Source organism: Pleurodeles waltl, chromosome 4_2 (genome assembly GCF_031143425.1).
Source record: "Pleurodeles waltl isolate 20211129_DDA chromosome 4_2, aPleWal1.hap1.20221129, whole genome shotgun sequence".
Lineage (NCBI taxonomy): Eukaryota > Metazoa > Chordata > Amphibia > Caudata > Salamandridae > Pleurodeles > Pleurodeles waltl.
The window spans coordinates 551,688,982-551,703,094 of record NC_090443.1 but is presented as its reverse complement, the minus strand read 5'-3'; the positions used below and the strand labels follow the sequence as shown (position 1 = coordinate 551,703,094).

Sequence of the window (14,113 nt, the reverse complement as noted above, 5' to 3'; positions counted from 1 at the left end):
CTCACTTCTTCCTTCTCCTGTCTTCCCTTTTTTTCCACCGTCTTCTGTCTTCTGCTGTCTTCCGTCTTCTTTTGACTTATCTGTTCTGCCGTCTTTTGTCTTCCTCTGTGTTCTGCCGTCTTCTTCTGTCTTTCCCACACGCCAGTACATTCCACCTTTGTCTTTTTTCCTATGTAACTGGCTTACAAATATTAGAAAAATGTTATAATGTTTGTTTTGCATTTATTAAAACAAACATTGTTATAACTTTTTTAAATATTTGTAAGCGTAGTTACATAGAAAAAAAGACAAAGGTGAAACCCATTGGCTTTGCACATGCTTGTTTATAAAGGACATAGGCTATTAAGCTGAACTTTGTAATCCTTTTGCAGCCTATTATACTGATATATGCTGCTTACTATGATACCGTGGGACTCCCACCCACTTCAACGACAGGAAATGATTCAAGCATGTGAATCTATGAAAGATACCAATACTGGAAAAAGGGAGTTACAGCTAAGTAACAAATTCTATATAGAAGATCAAAAGAATGGTATAGTGGACAGAATGGTAAACTTGTAAATACTAGCCACGGATAGTAGGGTAACGATTAAGAAACAAGAAGAGGAACTGTTACGAGAGAAACAGAGATAGTAATCTATATGACTACTTTTAAAGCACGATTAGATCCTGAGGTTTAACTGTCCTGTTCATCTAGCAAGCTTTGTAATTCACTTTATAATGAAACAGTTTTGGTCTTTTCTAAATTTAATATTTTTTACTTTAAGATTGAGTTTAAAAACGTTATTGTTCCGTAGTGTGAGGCGTGTGAAGGGATAGCCATCCTTAATGTTGTGCCGACAAATTATGAGCAAATTAGATGACTGAAACTTCTGGTTGATGAAATAAGTCCTTTACAATTTGGGACCATTTAAGGTTGTGTGCACCCTGCAGAGTACTAAAAAGGTAATAAATTGTACAACTGAGGTCCCTTTCTCATGAGTACTAGACCAGTTACCTCAGTGTCATTCAGTCGTTCAAGAAGGACAGCATAATTGAAGATGTTAAAGGGCACTGATAGGTCGAGCAACATCAGAGCAGTGATGAGGTCATCATATGTTTCAAACCCGCCTTCTAATATTCCCATTAAGAACTACTCCATCCCTGAATGTGAGCATAATGCTTCATGGCAATGATTGAAGTGAAATTGAGAGTATAGAGTAGCCTGTTTTGACCTTTAGTTTTCTTCAACGTTTAGAGCTAACTGATAGGAAAGAATCAGTCTTATTCCTTTGTTATGATTCCAAGGTCTAATTTTAAAGTAGGGGAGTAATCACTACAATTTTAAACCTATCTGGCACAAGACATGATTTAGAATGTTGATAAAAAAAGAAGCTCACAGAGAGCAACGATATAAACCATTTGATTTGACAGGAGTCTACTGGTAAAGCAAATTAAATTTAATTTAAGCGATCTCACAGCTGTTCAAGTGTGACTAGACAGAATGAGGTTAATTGCTGTAAAAGAGCAAAAAAATAATTATTGTGAGACATTTGCAGCTTAATGTTAGAAAATATTGTGACCTTCTGGTCAGTGAAGCAAGACAATATTTTACATATTTGAGAACAAAAGAGAGGGATTACTGCCAGTGTTCTGGAGTACTGTTAGATAATGCTCAGCTTCAGACATTTATTGTTTACTCTAATTGGAGAAATAGACATTTCTGGTGTAGGTAAATAAGTATCTTGTTTTAAGTACTTTATGTGATTCAAAACTGATCTCTTGAAAGCAGATTATGCCAATTGGGGGTTTGTTACTCCTATTTAAACCATTTTTTTTTTCTTTCTTCTGACTATTTTTTTTTTTTTTTTTGAGTTGGGCCAGTTTGCTTTTCAGTAAAGAGCCTATTTCCTTTAGCTTTCAGTTTCAAAAGGACTACTACTTCTAAGTTGTGAGATAGAAAAGTCAAATTACTTATAAACTGAATTAAAATCCTTACAAGAAAGAGAAGATAAACATGCTTCGATAATGAGGTAGTTTTGCTTAATGTCTTTTTCTTTGGCCCCACCCCTAGTTGTCATTTGATACTTGGAAGAGTGCTCAGAAGAATCAGCTGGGAGACAAATTGCAAAAGTTAATTGTTTTATAATGTGACCAAAGTAGAGTAAGCATGTTTGGATAGACTACAAGCTCCCATGTCAAAAGACAAAAATGGGTCTAGAGTATAGCCAGCACAAGGAGCCGGCACTAAAAGAAAAAATGAGTTGAATTCCTGACATTCTCAATTTTGCTTGGTTTTGACTACTCAGATGAACAATGTTGAAGGATCTTTTATGTATGGATTTCAGTGTCTTACAACAATGATTTCTGTAGTTTCTGTTACAACCTGCTATATTGGCTGATTCAACTCCATGTGTAAGTGGACCTTTTAGGCCAGAAGAGAGAAGGAAGTTCCCTATTTTGTTGTACTTTTCTCTTAGTAATGTATTCAACAATTAGATATTCTACTTGCATTTGAGAATGAAATGGTAAAATCTTAGACTTAAATCTATCGCTCAGTGGAAGTGCAAGTGTCAGACTCAAAAACATAAAACTAGGTGAATATCTTATTTTGCAGTTGCAGAAAAATCTGAGACCGCATTTTGCCACTAAATAATAGTAAGTGTCAAACATCCTACCTTATGATCACTAGTCATGCAGTAAACATCTGTGATGTGCTTGTGCATTGAACATGTTTTGACTGAAAATGTCAGGCCATTGAAATTGCTTTTGTGAGTCCACATATTTTTTTTAGCTCTGGCTACATACCGAAGGAGTCATCTGTTTAATTCCAAGGAAGTGGTCTGATTTCCAAGTAAGGTATTTTACAGCTTTAGCTATGCAAACTAATCTCAAGTTGCATATTTAATATGGGCTTGCTAGGTAATGATACCAATAGCAATGTTGTTCAAGATCAAATATGTAGTGCTTTATGATTAATATACTTCTTCATACCTACCTGAATTAACTTGTCCAGCATTATGGAGTGGCTGAGACAGATTTGCCCTAAGGATGTCTTTGTCTGACCAACAGTGTGCCTGCTATGCACTATCACGTTTTGTCTCTTGAGGAAATGGTTCCAGGAGCATAGTCTGTCAACTTTGACTTCATGCACTACACAGGAGGGTGAAAAAAAGAAAGAGAAAAACTTGTTCTAAACTTACCACTGAGTCCTTACAATCCAGTGTTTTCCTGTGCAACTGGGAAACGGGCAACTGAGTAAAGAAAACCTTCTTAAGGTGAAATCTTAAACAAATGATCGAACAAAATTGGAAACTGAGGTATATTAAATGTCAAAACTGCTTGACTCCTTATGATTTGGAGATTGCACATTTACATGGCAACATCAGCAAAACAAGAACAGTAATACCTTTGTAGATCAGGATGTTAACTCCTGCCTTGGCATGTTCTCTACTTGCATTGAGAGAGGGTGATCCAGAAGGAGATCCAAAAAGATATCAAAAAGTATTTTTAATTAAAATACAATGTTAACAAAAAAGAGGAAAGGCATGAAACATGGCAACATAGTTACCTTTCATATGAATCTGAGAAAGTAAATCATATTGAAGCTTAACATGAGTTTCTAGTCCTGAAGAAAGACCATGTCATTGTAGCTTTACAGCAAAGGAGAATTGAAAATACAAGCAACAAAGGTTTTTGAGACAGGAAACCGAAAAAGGAAACCCAGTATAGATGCAACTGAGGTGAAACTTGTGCTCTCAGCAAAGGAGAATCAGTAATAAGAATGCAAGGAGAGCAGAATAAACTGAAGTGACAGGCACAGGAACCTAGGGTAGATAGGCGATCCGAACTATGAAAGCATGTATGCGATTACTATTGTTACAGAAACCTTGTTGGAGGGAGCATGAGAGGATCATGTTTCCAAGACCATTGTTTGTTCAATGAGATGGACCATCTTCTGTCATTTCAACAGAATCCGTTACAAAACTGTTTTGGATGAATAATATCAAAAACAAAGCATAGTGGAAGGAGAGGCAAGGAAAGTGTATGGCTAAAATGAAACTCAAAAAACACAAACATGGAGGGGAAGAAGTGGAAGTGATTAGTGGAGAAGGAGAAATGAAGGTGTGAAATTGGAAAGATTGTCTCTCTGTACAAGAAAACAAGTTCAGGAGGGGGTAAATGAGAGCCCCTCAACAAAAATGTCAAAAATAAAACACTGCATTTCATCAAGAAAAGATTGTCAGAATTGTGTATAGATTAAGAATAATATATTCATTACATATGAAGCACTCTTCATAAGTCCGCCTGAAGTATATTTATGTTTGTTACTCACTTTGATCCACAGGCCCAATGCGCTTTTCTCCTGCTGCACTGCAGCACCGTATGTCTGCAGAGCTCAACTATCTGAGCACAATTGAGGAATCTGTACGCCAGCTGTCTGATGTGGAACGGGTCCGAGGGATATCGCTCGCTCAACAAGAGACTGTCTCTCTAGCACAGATTTTGAAGGTAAGTCACAGCTGCATGTATATTTAAGGAGCAGCTAAGACTGTGAATAGTGAGGCAGTAGCAAGGAGTTCAGTTGCTGGCTCGGAGTCTGCCTGTTGTTGAGTAGAATTTAAGACTGTGGCAGTGTGGCTGCCTGTAGCTAAAGAGCTAGTGAACAGAGAAGTAACACAGTTAACATTAAATTTTGAATCCAAAGTTGCACATTATGTATGCAAATTAAGTTGCTCGCATTCAAGCAAGATGATCACCTGGGATAATGTCAACCACCACCTTGGTGGTGACTGGTAGATGAAGTGAGCTGGCAGATAAAGTTCTCCATCAGTAGGTCCTGATCCTCTGAAGAGCTTTGAGATAGTCCAACTGGTTAAGATGCATTACCATATCCAATATTAGAATTGCAAATCAAATTATATATGAAATGGATTGATTAAAAGGGAAATAAAATCTCTATGCACAAAATGTGAGCAGAGGCTAAGAGAAAAAAATGAGATTAATGTGCAGCTCAGCCACTTGACCAGAATCTAAACTGTACCTCATTCAAAATATCTATATGCCCCACACGATCACTCTGAGATGTTGAGCTGGCAGTTTTTTAGATTCAAGTTTTAAATGAAGCTGAATGGATAGCAGCAATGGCAGTGATGTACTATTTTAACAAAACTAAAAGATGTGTTTCACTCAGTGTGTTTCATAAATGTATGCATTGAGCTTCAAATGGTACTGGGAAATGTGTTTCTTGTCAAACATTGTACCTTCTATACATTTACAGGCTCAGTAGATCATCTTATGCTGTCAAGAAGAAATTGGATATGCCTTGGGCTACCAAAGTTATTGAGTCAGAACTTACAGTCCTCATGGAGTCTTAGAGGCTTTAAAACCACAGCCTATTGGACTTAATTTTAGTTTCGTTTTGCTCTGCCATGACAGGTTTGCTGGACATTGGGTCTATTGTACCCTATAACAAACTTTGTTTGGGCATGCTTTTTTTTTTGCAAGCCTTTCAGTCCATAAGCAACAGGTTTTTTCCTTGATATTTTTTTTCTCTATCTCCCATAACTTAACATGTTTCTGATTTTCTTCTACCATATTTTATGCACTTTAAATCTGCTTACCTTTTGTTTTTTTTGATGCTGCCTCTTTTGTTAATGTATGACCTATGGAACCTTCGCACCCCTTGAGGAGCACCGTTTTGAAACCTGGTATGTTCAACTGACATGATTTAAAGATCAATTCAAGTACTAAATTTGGTTGTGTGTTAATACTGGGATATTAAACAAACTGGACACAGTGTTTCATGATACACAAACTTAAGCTTTTAATTTTCTGTTTCTGACAGTGTAGTTAGAAGCGCCCGTTTCTAAAGAAATATCCTGGCAGTGACATTGTCACTACCCAATTTGCCTTTTTTTCTTCTTTCTTGACATGGGACTTGATAAATGTGACCACTTCTGTATGCTCAGTAAAAATATATGCTTTGCCATTGTTGTACTATTTCAACTTGGCAGTGTTATAGCATTCCATACTTAATGTCTAAGAATTATAACTGCCTTTTGACTTCTAGTAAGGTAGCTCTGGCTTCCTCTTCCAGCAGTATGTTGATAGTTTAAAAAAATGTGCAGATGGGGGCATGGCCAAGATGGTGCCTATATAGAAGTAACTTCACAGAACTCTGCCACACCTATGCAAAACAGAGGCAGTTGTGGTGCTTCTGGGGCACCAACTACACCGCTCTACCCCAGGGGTGCTGGGGGAAACTAGTGGAGCAACTTGTGAAGCCCCGGACTCCGGAGATAATGAGGATCCTGAAATCTGATAGACTGCTGGATCGGTAGCCCATACTCTAAAATAGCAGCCACCCCATGATTCAACTCGTCGCTATCTGAGCAGTGCACACCGTCTTGTGCAGGAACTTACACCCCTACTTGGACTCCGTGGGCAACCCTGGACATTCCCTGAGTCCTGAAGCACTGGCGATTGTAACAGGTAAGACAAGTGAGGAGCTGCATGGTGCACAGGGCTACTGCAATATAACAAGACCAAAACTGGGGCATGAGGGCACTGCTGAAAGTCTGCTGTCTCAATTCCATACAACACGAGCGGCGGCTGCAATTCACGGTAAGCAGGGAGCGGCATGGGATACTTGCTCAGTCCTCGGTGAGCCATCCTTGTGAAGAAACCGACTGTAATAAGCTTCGCTGTATTGGCACAGTATAATAATCCCTGCCATTCCCAATAGCTTCTACATCCCAGGAGTCCTGATATGGCTGAGTGAACTGACCGTAGTAGCAAAAGAGTACATTAGAACCTGGCAAGTGATCCTCAGTCTAAGACTTCGGTGTGCTGCCTATGTGCTCAATTGTACGAAACACATGTGCTGCATGTGCCCTAAATCATTACAATAGCCTCTACCCAACCAAACATAGTAGAGATGAGACCTCTTGAATTGATGCAGAAGCCTGCCCCCTGACCTGGACGTCTTTATAATGCGACCCAGGTCTTTCCAGATGGCGGAGATGACCACCCCCCTGTCCTGACTCCACTTTTTGGGCAGCAAGACAGGTTGGAAAATTTGTAAGATTAGGAGATGAGCTCAAATCATGCCAGTCCCACCCTTGAGGTGGAACAGCTGATGTGGACACCATCTTCCAAATTCCTACATCTTGTTTTGGGCAGAATTCGTATTCTAGGGACAGGGTTATGCCCATTTCCCAATGGGAGTGGTCATATAGAGGGTGTAGTCACCATACAGGTAGGCAACCCATTGGTTGATACCTGGCACTCACTGTAATGCCCCTAAATTGAGTAATTAGGTGGCATCCATGAACCCAAGAACTCAGATTTGATAAATCACGGGAAGAAGAGCCACTGCCTGGCGAGAAAAGCAGACGAGCTGTGGACATTGTGGCATGGAACTTTGCCAGCTCGCACCTCTCAACAGATGCAACAGAGTGAACCACCCTGCGTGTTGAAGAACTACCAAATCCCCAGCCTGCCAGCACTTCAAAACCACAGCCAATCTCCCTTGGAGTAAAGAAGTTACTTCCACAGGCATCTAAAAGCAGAGTCTGGTCCACTGCCTTGTAGACTCTGGGCACCGTCTGACGCTGCAGGTGACCATGAGGTGGTATCTATGCTCTGGAGGACCAGGACACTACCCCCCGCAGCCGGGTGCTCCATGGCAGACTGTGAGCCAGTGTCTGCTCTCTCAAGCCCGGCAACACACTGTCCGGCAGGAGATCCTCCTGAGCATGTGTGTATGGGCGGCCTGACAAACATACGTGCACAGTGAGTGGGAGTGATGTGCCCTCCCCCTCATGACTCCTCACAGTCTGTGGCCCTTCCCCTTTTATCAAAAAATGATAATAAACATAGTTTATTATCGTTTTTTGGTAAAAGGTTTGCAGCTGCTGCAGAGGAGACGCGCCAGCTCAAGAGCAGTGGCTCTTACCTCAGAGGGCCAGATCTCTGCTTAAGGTGGCTTTACTGGTTTCGACCTGTCAGTGCCCATGCTAGGAGTTGGTAGGTTTTCAGGAGGCATCTCTAATATGCCATCTGAGCGCATGTATGTACTAAATCCATCGCTGGATTCAGTGAGGGTTTAATAATACGAGTTGTTTGATACCAAACATCTCTATTTTCGGTCAAGCCATCATGTCGGGGAACTCGTAATGACCAGTGTCCAACATACGTACTTAAAATGGCTTCTCTGTTCACTTACTATGTCTGAGAATCGACAAAGACATAGCAGGGGCATAACTGTTCATGCTGTTATGCTTTCACATGTAATAAAATGCACCCAGCCTTTAGGGTTGGAAGGCCTGCTAAAGGGTTGACTTACATTTATTGCATGCAGTGTAAAAGGGGATAGGGCACACAGACTGGGTGCCATGGCATGTTTTAATTTTAGTTCTGCACCAAGGCACGAAGCCTACGAAAGCAGCACTGTGTGCACTTAGTGAGCGGGTCCCTGAGGGTGGCACAATTCATGATGCATCCCTCAGAGGCCTTCCTTTAGTACACCGTGCCCTAGGTACCAGGGTTACCCTCTACTATGTAGTTACAGTGGTAGCTGAATGTTTGCCAATTGGGAAAAATGACTCTGCAGATTTGGGGAAAGAGATCTGGAACTGGGGATCTGTTTTGCTGGGACCCGGTGCACTTTCAGTTGAAATTGCACCAGAAACCACACAAAACGTGTGTGTGTGTGGGGGAGGTGGGGTGACCTTGTCAAAAGAGGCATTTTCCTACACCAAGGGCCTGTGAATGAAATGCTATTAATGGGCCTGCAGCACTGATTGTGCCACCCACATGAGAAGCCCTGAAAACATGTCTCAGCCTGCCATTGCAGTGTCTGTGTGGGCAGTTTGGAACTGCCAATTCACCCTGGCAAGTATACCCCCTTGCCAGGCCCAAACCTTCCCTTTTACTGCATGTAAGTCACACCTATGGTATGCCCTAGGTAGCCCCATGGGCAGGGTGTAGTATATTTCTGAGGTACGACATGTACTGGTGTGTTTTATATGTTGTGATAGTGAAATACAGCTAAATTCGGTGTTCACTATTGCAAGGAATAACTCTCCCATAGGGTAACATGGGGATTGCCTTGAAATATGTTTTAAGTGTAATTTCCCATTGGGAGCAGATAGAGATGTGGAGTTTGTGGTCTTTGAACACACAATTTGAAAATACATCTTTTGGTGAAGTTAGTTTTTAAAGTGTAACTTTGAAAATGCCACTTTTAGAAAGTGTGCATTTTCTTAACCATTCTGTTCCTTTGCCTGTCTGTGGAATACATGTCTGAGTCAGGATGCCAGTTGGGATGTTTGTGAATTCCCTCTCATAAAAAAAAGGGGGGCTGAGGTGTGCCCCTCATATCCTGATGGGACTTCCTGGGCTAGAGTGGGGAGAGGAGCTGACACTTGTCCCTGAATAGGGCTGTGCCTGTCCTTACATAAAGCAGTCTCCAACCCCCTTGTAGTGGGTCTGGGGCCAGAGCAGGAAAGACAGGGTCTTGTGCACAAACACACAACTGGGAGTACGGGGTTCTTGTAAGGGGGCGAATCACTGGTATGTCAATTATAACACTTGGCCCCTCGTAATCCTCAACTAGAGGCGAGACATGGGTGGACTGTGGTGTAAGGTCTGGGAGTGGGATTTCCTTTACGGACTAGGTGGTCTCACACACTCTATGGTGTCATGCTTCATCATATGACCACCTAGCCCCACCCAGGTAGGACAGTGCCACCTGGGCAGACTCAACCTCGCTGTTAAAAAAACAGGAGGGAGTGCGTAAATAATTTCTGGTTCTGGAAAAGGGATCCAGCTAGACTAAGAAATAAAAACACCTAAACAGATACCCATGTGAGTTATTTAATGGAAGGTTCTGTTTGGTGTGATTAAAAAGGAGACTGGGACACCAATGTGAGAGCAATGACTCACTGGGTCGCCTATCTAAAAGAACGACGCCAACATGTTTCTGCTCTCAAAGAGTGAGCCTAGGAAGGTCTCGGGCATTAATCAGGGCAAAGGATCCCTGCTATTCATGCTCAATGAGCGATGAATCATAAAATAACAAATAGGAAATAGTAATACCCGAGTGGGTGGGGGGGGCCTATCTTGCCAAGGAATTACCTGGGGAGGACCTAAAGGAAATAAAACAAATCGGACCGATACTGAGAGTGACAAGGTGACACAGCAATACACAGCAATCCACAACACACGTGCGCGAATTCATGCAGGACGCAGTTCTGAGTACATAGGGCATAAATCGCATAAAAATACGTCATTGCGTAGAGGACAATAGTGAAGGGGAGAATTTCTTACCCTATCACAGGAGGCTACTGGCCTCTGGTGTCCAGGAGAGGGAGCGTCCCCTTATAGTCAGACTCTAAGGTTTAGGGAGAAAAAGACAACAAGGGAAAAGCCACATAAGAGAGAAGGGCAGGGACGAGGAGGGGTGGAGACCCCTGAAGGTACGAGGGCAGGGCCCATCAGAATATGACACCGGTTAGGGTCCATAAACCTAGAGTAAAGGTTGAGGCAAGAAAGCACAAGCAGAGTAGTAGTAAAAAAGGTTAGCTTGTAGAAGAACAGGGGAGAGGAAAGGAAAAAAGGAAGGAAAGAAATTGACAAAAAGCAGTAAGAGTAACATAAACAGAATACAATAACTAGAAGAAGCTAGAGAGAAAAAGCTAGAGAGAAAATAAATGGTGAATATATATGACAGGGAAAGAAAGCAGCCAGGAGAAAGAAAGAGGTGAAGAAAGGAATGGGGAAAGAGGGAGAATGCTTATCTGTGCGTCCAATGATGACCGGCTCACTCACTGCATCAAAGGCGGGCGCTCTCTATGCGCCTAGACCGACCTCTCTCAGGACCGCTGGAATAAAGTGGCCTGAGCGAGACAGGTAAATATAGTAATCTTAATAGGCGGAAATGAGATACAGCTGGTAGTGCTCACCGTCGCGGCCCGAGGTCAGGGCCATGATTGGAAATGAGATACAGCTGATGGTGCTCACCGTCGCGGCCCAAGGTCCGGGCCATGATTCGATGTGGCTGGCGGAAGTGCGTTCGGCGGACCCGTGCCTCGATAATGTGAGGACGGGCGCCTGGATGATGAGGGGGGCGGCCCCGGTGGTGCTCCCAGTCGTGGCGGCCGAAATGTTCAGAGAAAACGCCCTCGCGCGGGGACAGCGTCAACGGGAAGACGCCGTCCCCGCGGGGCGTGCCGGGAGATGTAGTTTCCCCGGTGCAAAGAGGGAAATGTCCCTAGTAGTCCTCCGCCTGCGATGCAGGCAAGAAGCAGAAGAAGGGGAAAATTAAAATAAATTAGGGGAATAGGGGGATGAGACGAAAGGGGGAGGGGAAGGGGAGGGGGGAAGGGAAGGGGAAAAGGGGGGCATATAAGGAGGGGGGAACAAAAGGGAGAGAAAGCAGAGTGAGCAGGGGGACAAAACACAAGAAAAGTGGAAAAAGGAAGAGAAAGAAACCGGGAGAGTGGGACAGGGAAAGGTGGGAGGAGAGAAAGAAGAAAAAGGAAAGGTGGGGTAAACTGAGAGGCCGGGGAAGAGGGTGGGGGAGAGAAAGAAGGATGACTGAGAGGAAAGAAACGAGGGGAGGGGGAGCAAGGGGAGTTGTAAAGAAGGGGGAGGCAGGGATGGGGAGGGAGGGGATGGGGAAGGGGTGGGGGCGCAAGAGGTCAAGAGACAGAAAAATTAGTGACAGTGCTTGAGAAAGGTAGGGGGGGTAGAAACAAATACAGAAGGAGAAGAGAGGTGAGACAGCATAGACTAGGGGAGGGGGAGAGGGGCGAAGGACTCAAGGAGTATGTAGGTCATGTAAGGAGTCTAATGATGGAGAGAGAACCAGGGTATCTCATCGTTTAACCCCGCTGTGTCAGTGTGTAGTCTCCAAATCCAGCGTTGTTCAGCCCGAAATAGTCTGTTTGACATGTTGGGGGTTGTAGGAGAAAATTGTTCGAGAACTGTCCATGACATGTCATCTGGCGAGTGGTCTTTTGATAGGAAATGACTGGTAAGTTTTGTAGCGTCACGTTTACACCGAATCGTGCTTCTATGTTCACAAATTCTTGTGCTGACCTTTCAAGTGGTCATACCCACATATTTGAGTGGGCACGGGCAGGTGATTACGTAGACTACGTTCTTGCTGTTGCAGTTCGTCAGCGATTTTTGGACCCATGGGGTTTTAAGGTTAAGATTAAGGTTGATGGTGGTGGATCTACGTGTGAGGCAGCATACGCTACAGTTGCCACACGGATAGTGGCCTGTGGGAGGTGCGGTCTGCCAGAGCGTCTTGTGCACTACAAGATTTTCCTTTGAAGTTTGCCTACTTCAAAGGCAAAAATGATTATAAGTATTGGGCCTCCGAGACTTCAGAACACTTCTGGGCTAAGGACAGTGCAGGGAAGAAGAACTGGATGCTGTAGGAGGAACTGCCACTCTGCCTGTTGCTCTGTTGTGCTGGCCTGCTGCTTCTGGCATGGGAGTGAAAGGACTGTATTTTGCCCATCTACATCCTACTTTCCGAGGTTCTCCAAGAGCTTGAATTGAGCTTTCTTCTCTTAAGAAGTCTCAGGGACATCAAGGACTTCACCTGCCAGTGTCTGGACTCCTCTGGTGAGAGTCCTGACTTGCCAAGTGGTGCCAAACCCAGTCCCTGGGCCCTTGAAAGTGGAAACTGTTGTCCTGTGGCAGAAAATCCATGCATTAAATCACCGCGGCTGAAAATCAACACATTGCCTGGCTTGCGACAGAAAAATCAATGCATCGCCTGCCTTGCGGCTGAGGAGTCGAAGCAGTGCCTGTTTAACAGTAGAAGGATCAAAGCAGCACCTGTTCCACTGCGGCTCTATCATCACAGAGCATCTGGATTTTCCAACGCATCGTCCCTGGGCTTCATTTTCGCATTGACCCCCTATCACAACAAAGAACGCAGCTGCTTGTCAGAAAACTGGCACATCCCCTCTACTGCATGGAGAGGACCGACCTATCACCTACCTTGCCAGTAAGGAACTGACGCATCACCTCTCCAGCAAGGAAAGAATTGACGCATCGCCTCCCCTGTCAGTAAGAAACAGACACATCACCTCCCCGGTGCAATAAGAAACTGACACATCGCTGTGAGTTCCAGCACCTCACCTCCTCTGCAGCCCACATCATCTTTGTTTTGAAGGCATCCCAGGTACTGTGTTAAAAAGAGACAACCATTGATTCCTCTGGATTAAGACTCGTTGCAACTTTTTAAAGGTGGTATCTTTACTTGTGTATGTTGGGTTTTTGTTGTTTTGGTCTTGTTTTACTCAGATATTGGCTATTTATCTAAACTTGTGTGGAGTACTTTTGTGGTGTTTTCAGTGTGTTAATGTGTGTGTGTATGTACGTGTGTGTGTACACACAAGTACTTTGCACATTGCCCCGGCGGTAAGTTTGACTGTGCCAAGCTACCAAGAGTGTGAGAAGAGGCATTCTTAACTGTGTGGCTCCCTTACCCCGACTAGAGTGAGACTTTCTACTTGGACAGGGTGCAAACCACTGCCAACTAGAGACCCCATTTCTAACAGGATGACCCGACACGCAGATGAGATCTTTAAAGATCCAGTATGTGCACGTATTATTACACCAAGGATGGATGAAAAATATTAAGCTGCACCCTCAGACCCTCCTTACATTAAGGGCCAACTCCCTCCAGACTCCCTGGTAGTTTCTAATGCCCGTAAGAGACCTAATTCTCAAACAATAGCAGATGCCCCTCCACCTGATAGTGTCTAAAATTATTGATGCAGCAGGCTAAAGGGTGGCAGTACAGATATCCAGCCGTTCGTGAACTGCCAACACTCAAGGGCAATTGGCATGGTATGACAGAGCCCATTGGGATGAAATTGAGGAATTCCATTAACATCTCTATGAGAAGTAAAATAAAAAAGGCCACCAAATTGTACAAAAGTGTAGATTGACCTCAAACCACTCGATCAGATTTGCTCTTGATGCAGCAGACACAGCTGCCAGGGGTACAAATACACGTATACTATTTTGTAGACACAGCTGGTCATGCATATCTGGCTTTAAGCCAGAAGTACAGCAGACACTTTTAAATGCCCCCTATAAC

General features: G+C 43.5%; 1 protein-coding gene across 1 annotated transcript in view; it reads left to right on the top strand.

Moving 5' to 3' along the window:
* The window catches only part of CEP350 (centrosomal protein 350), an 821,600-nt gene that overhangs the window by 248,438 nt on the left and 559,049 nt on the right, over positions 1-14,113 (top strand). Inside the window, exon 17 of the mRNA XM_069232082.1 lies at positions 4,328-4,491. Coding sequence (XP_069088183.1) covers positions 4,328-4,491 — 164 coding nt within the window. The remainder of the gene's footprint in view (positions 1-4,327; positions 4,492-14,113) is intronic.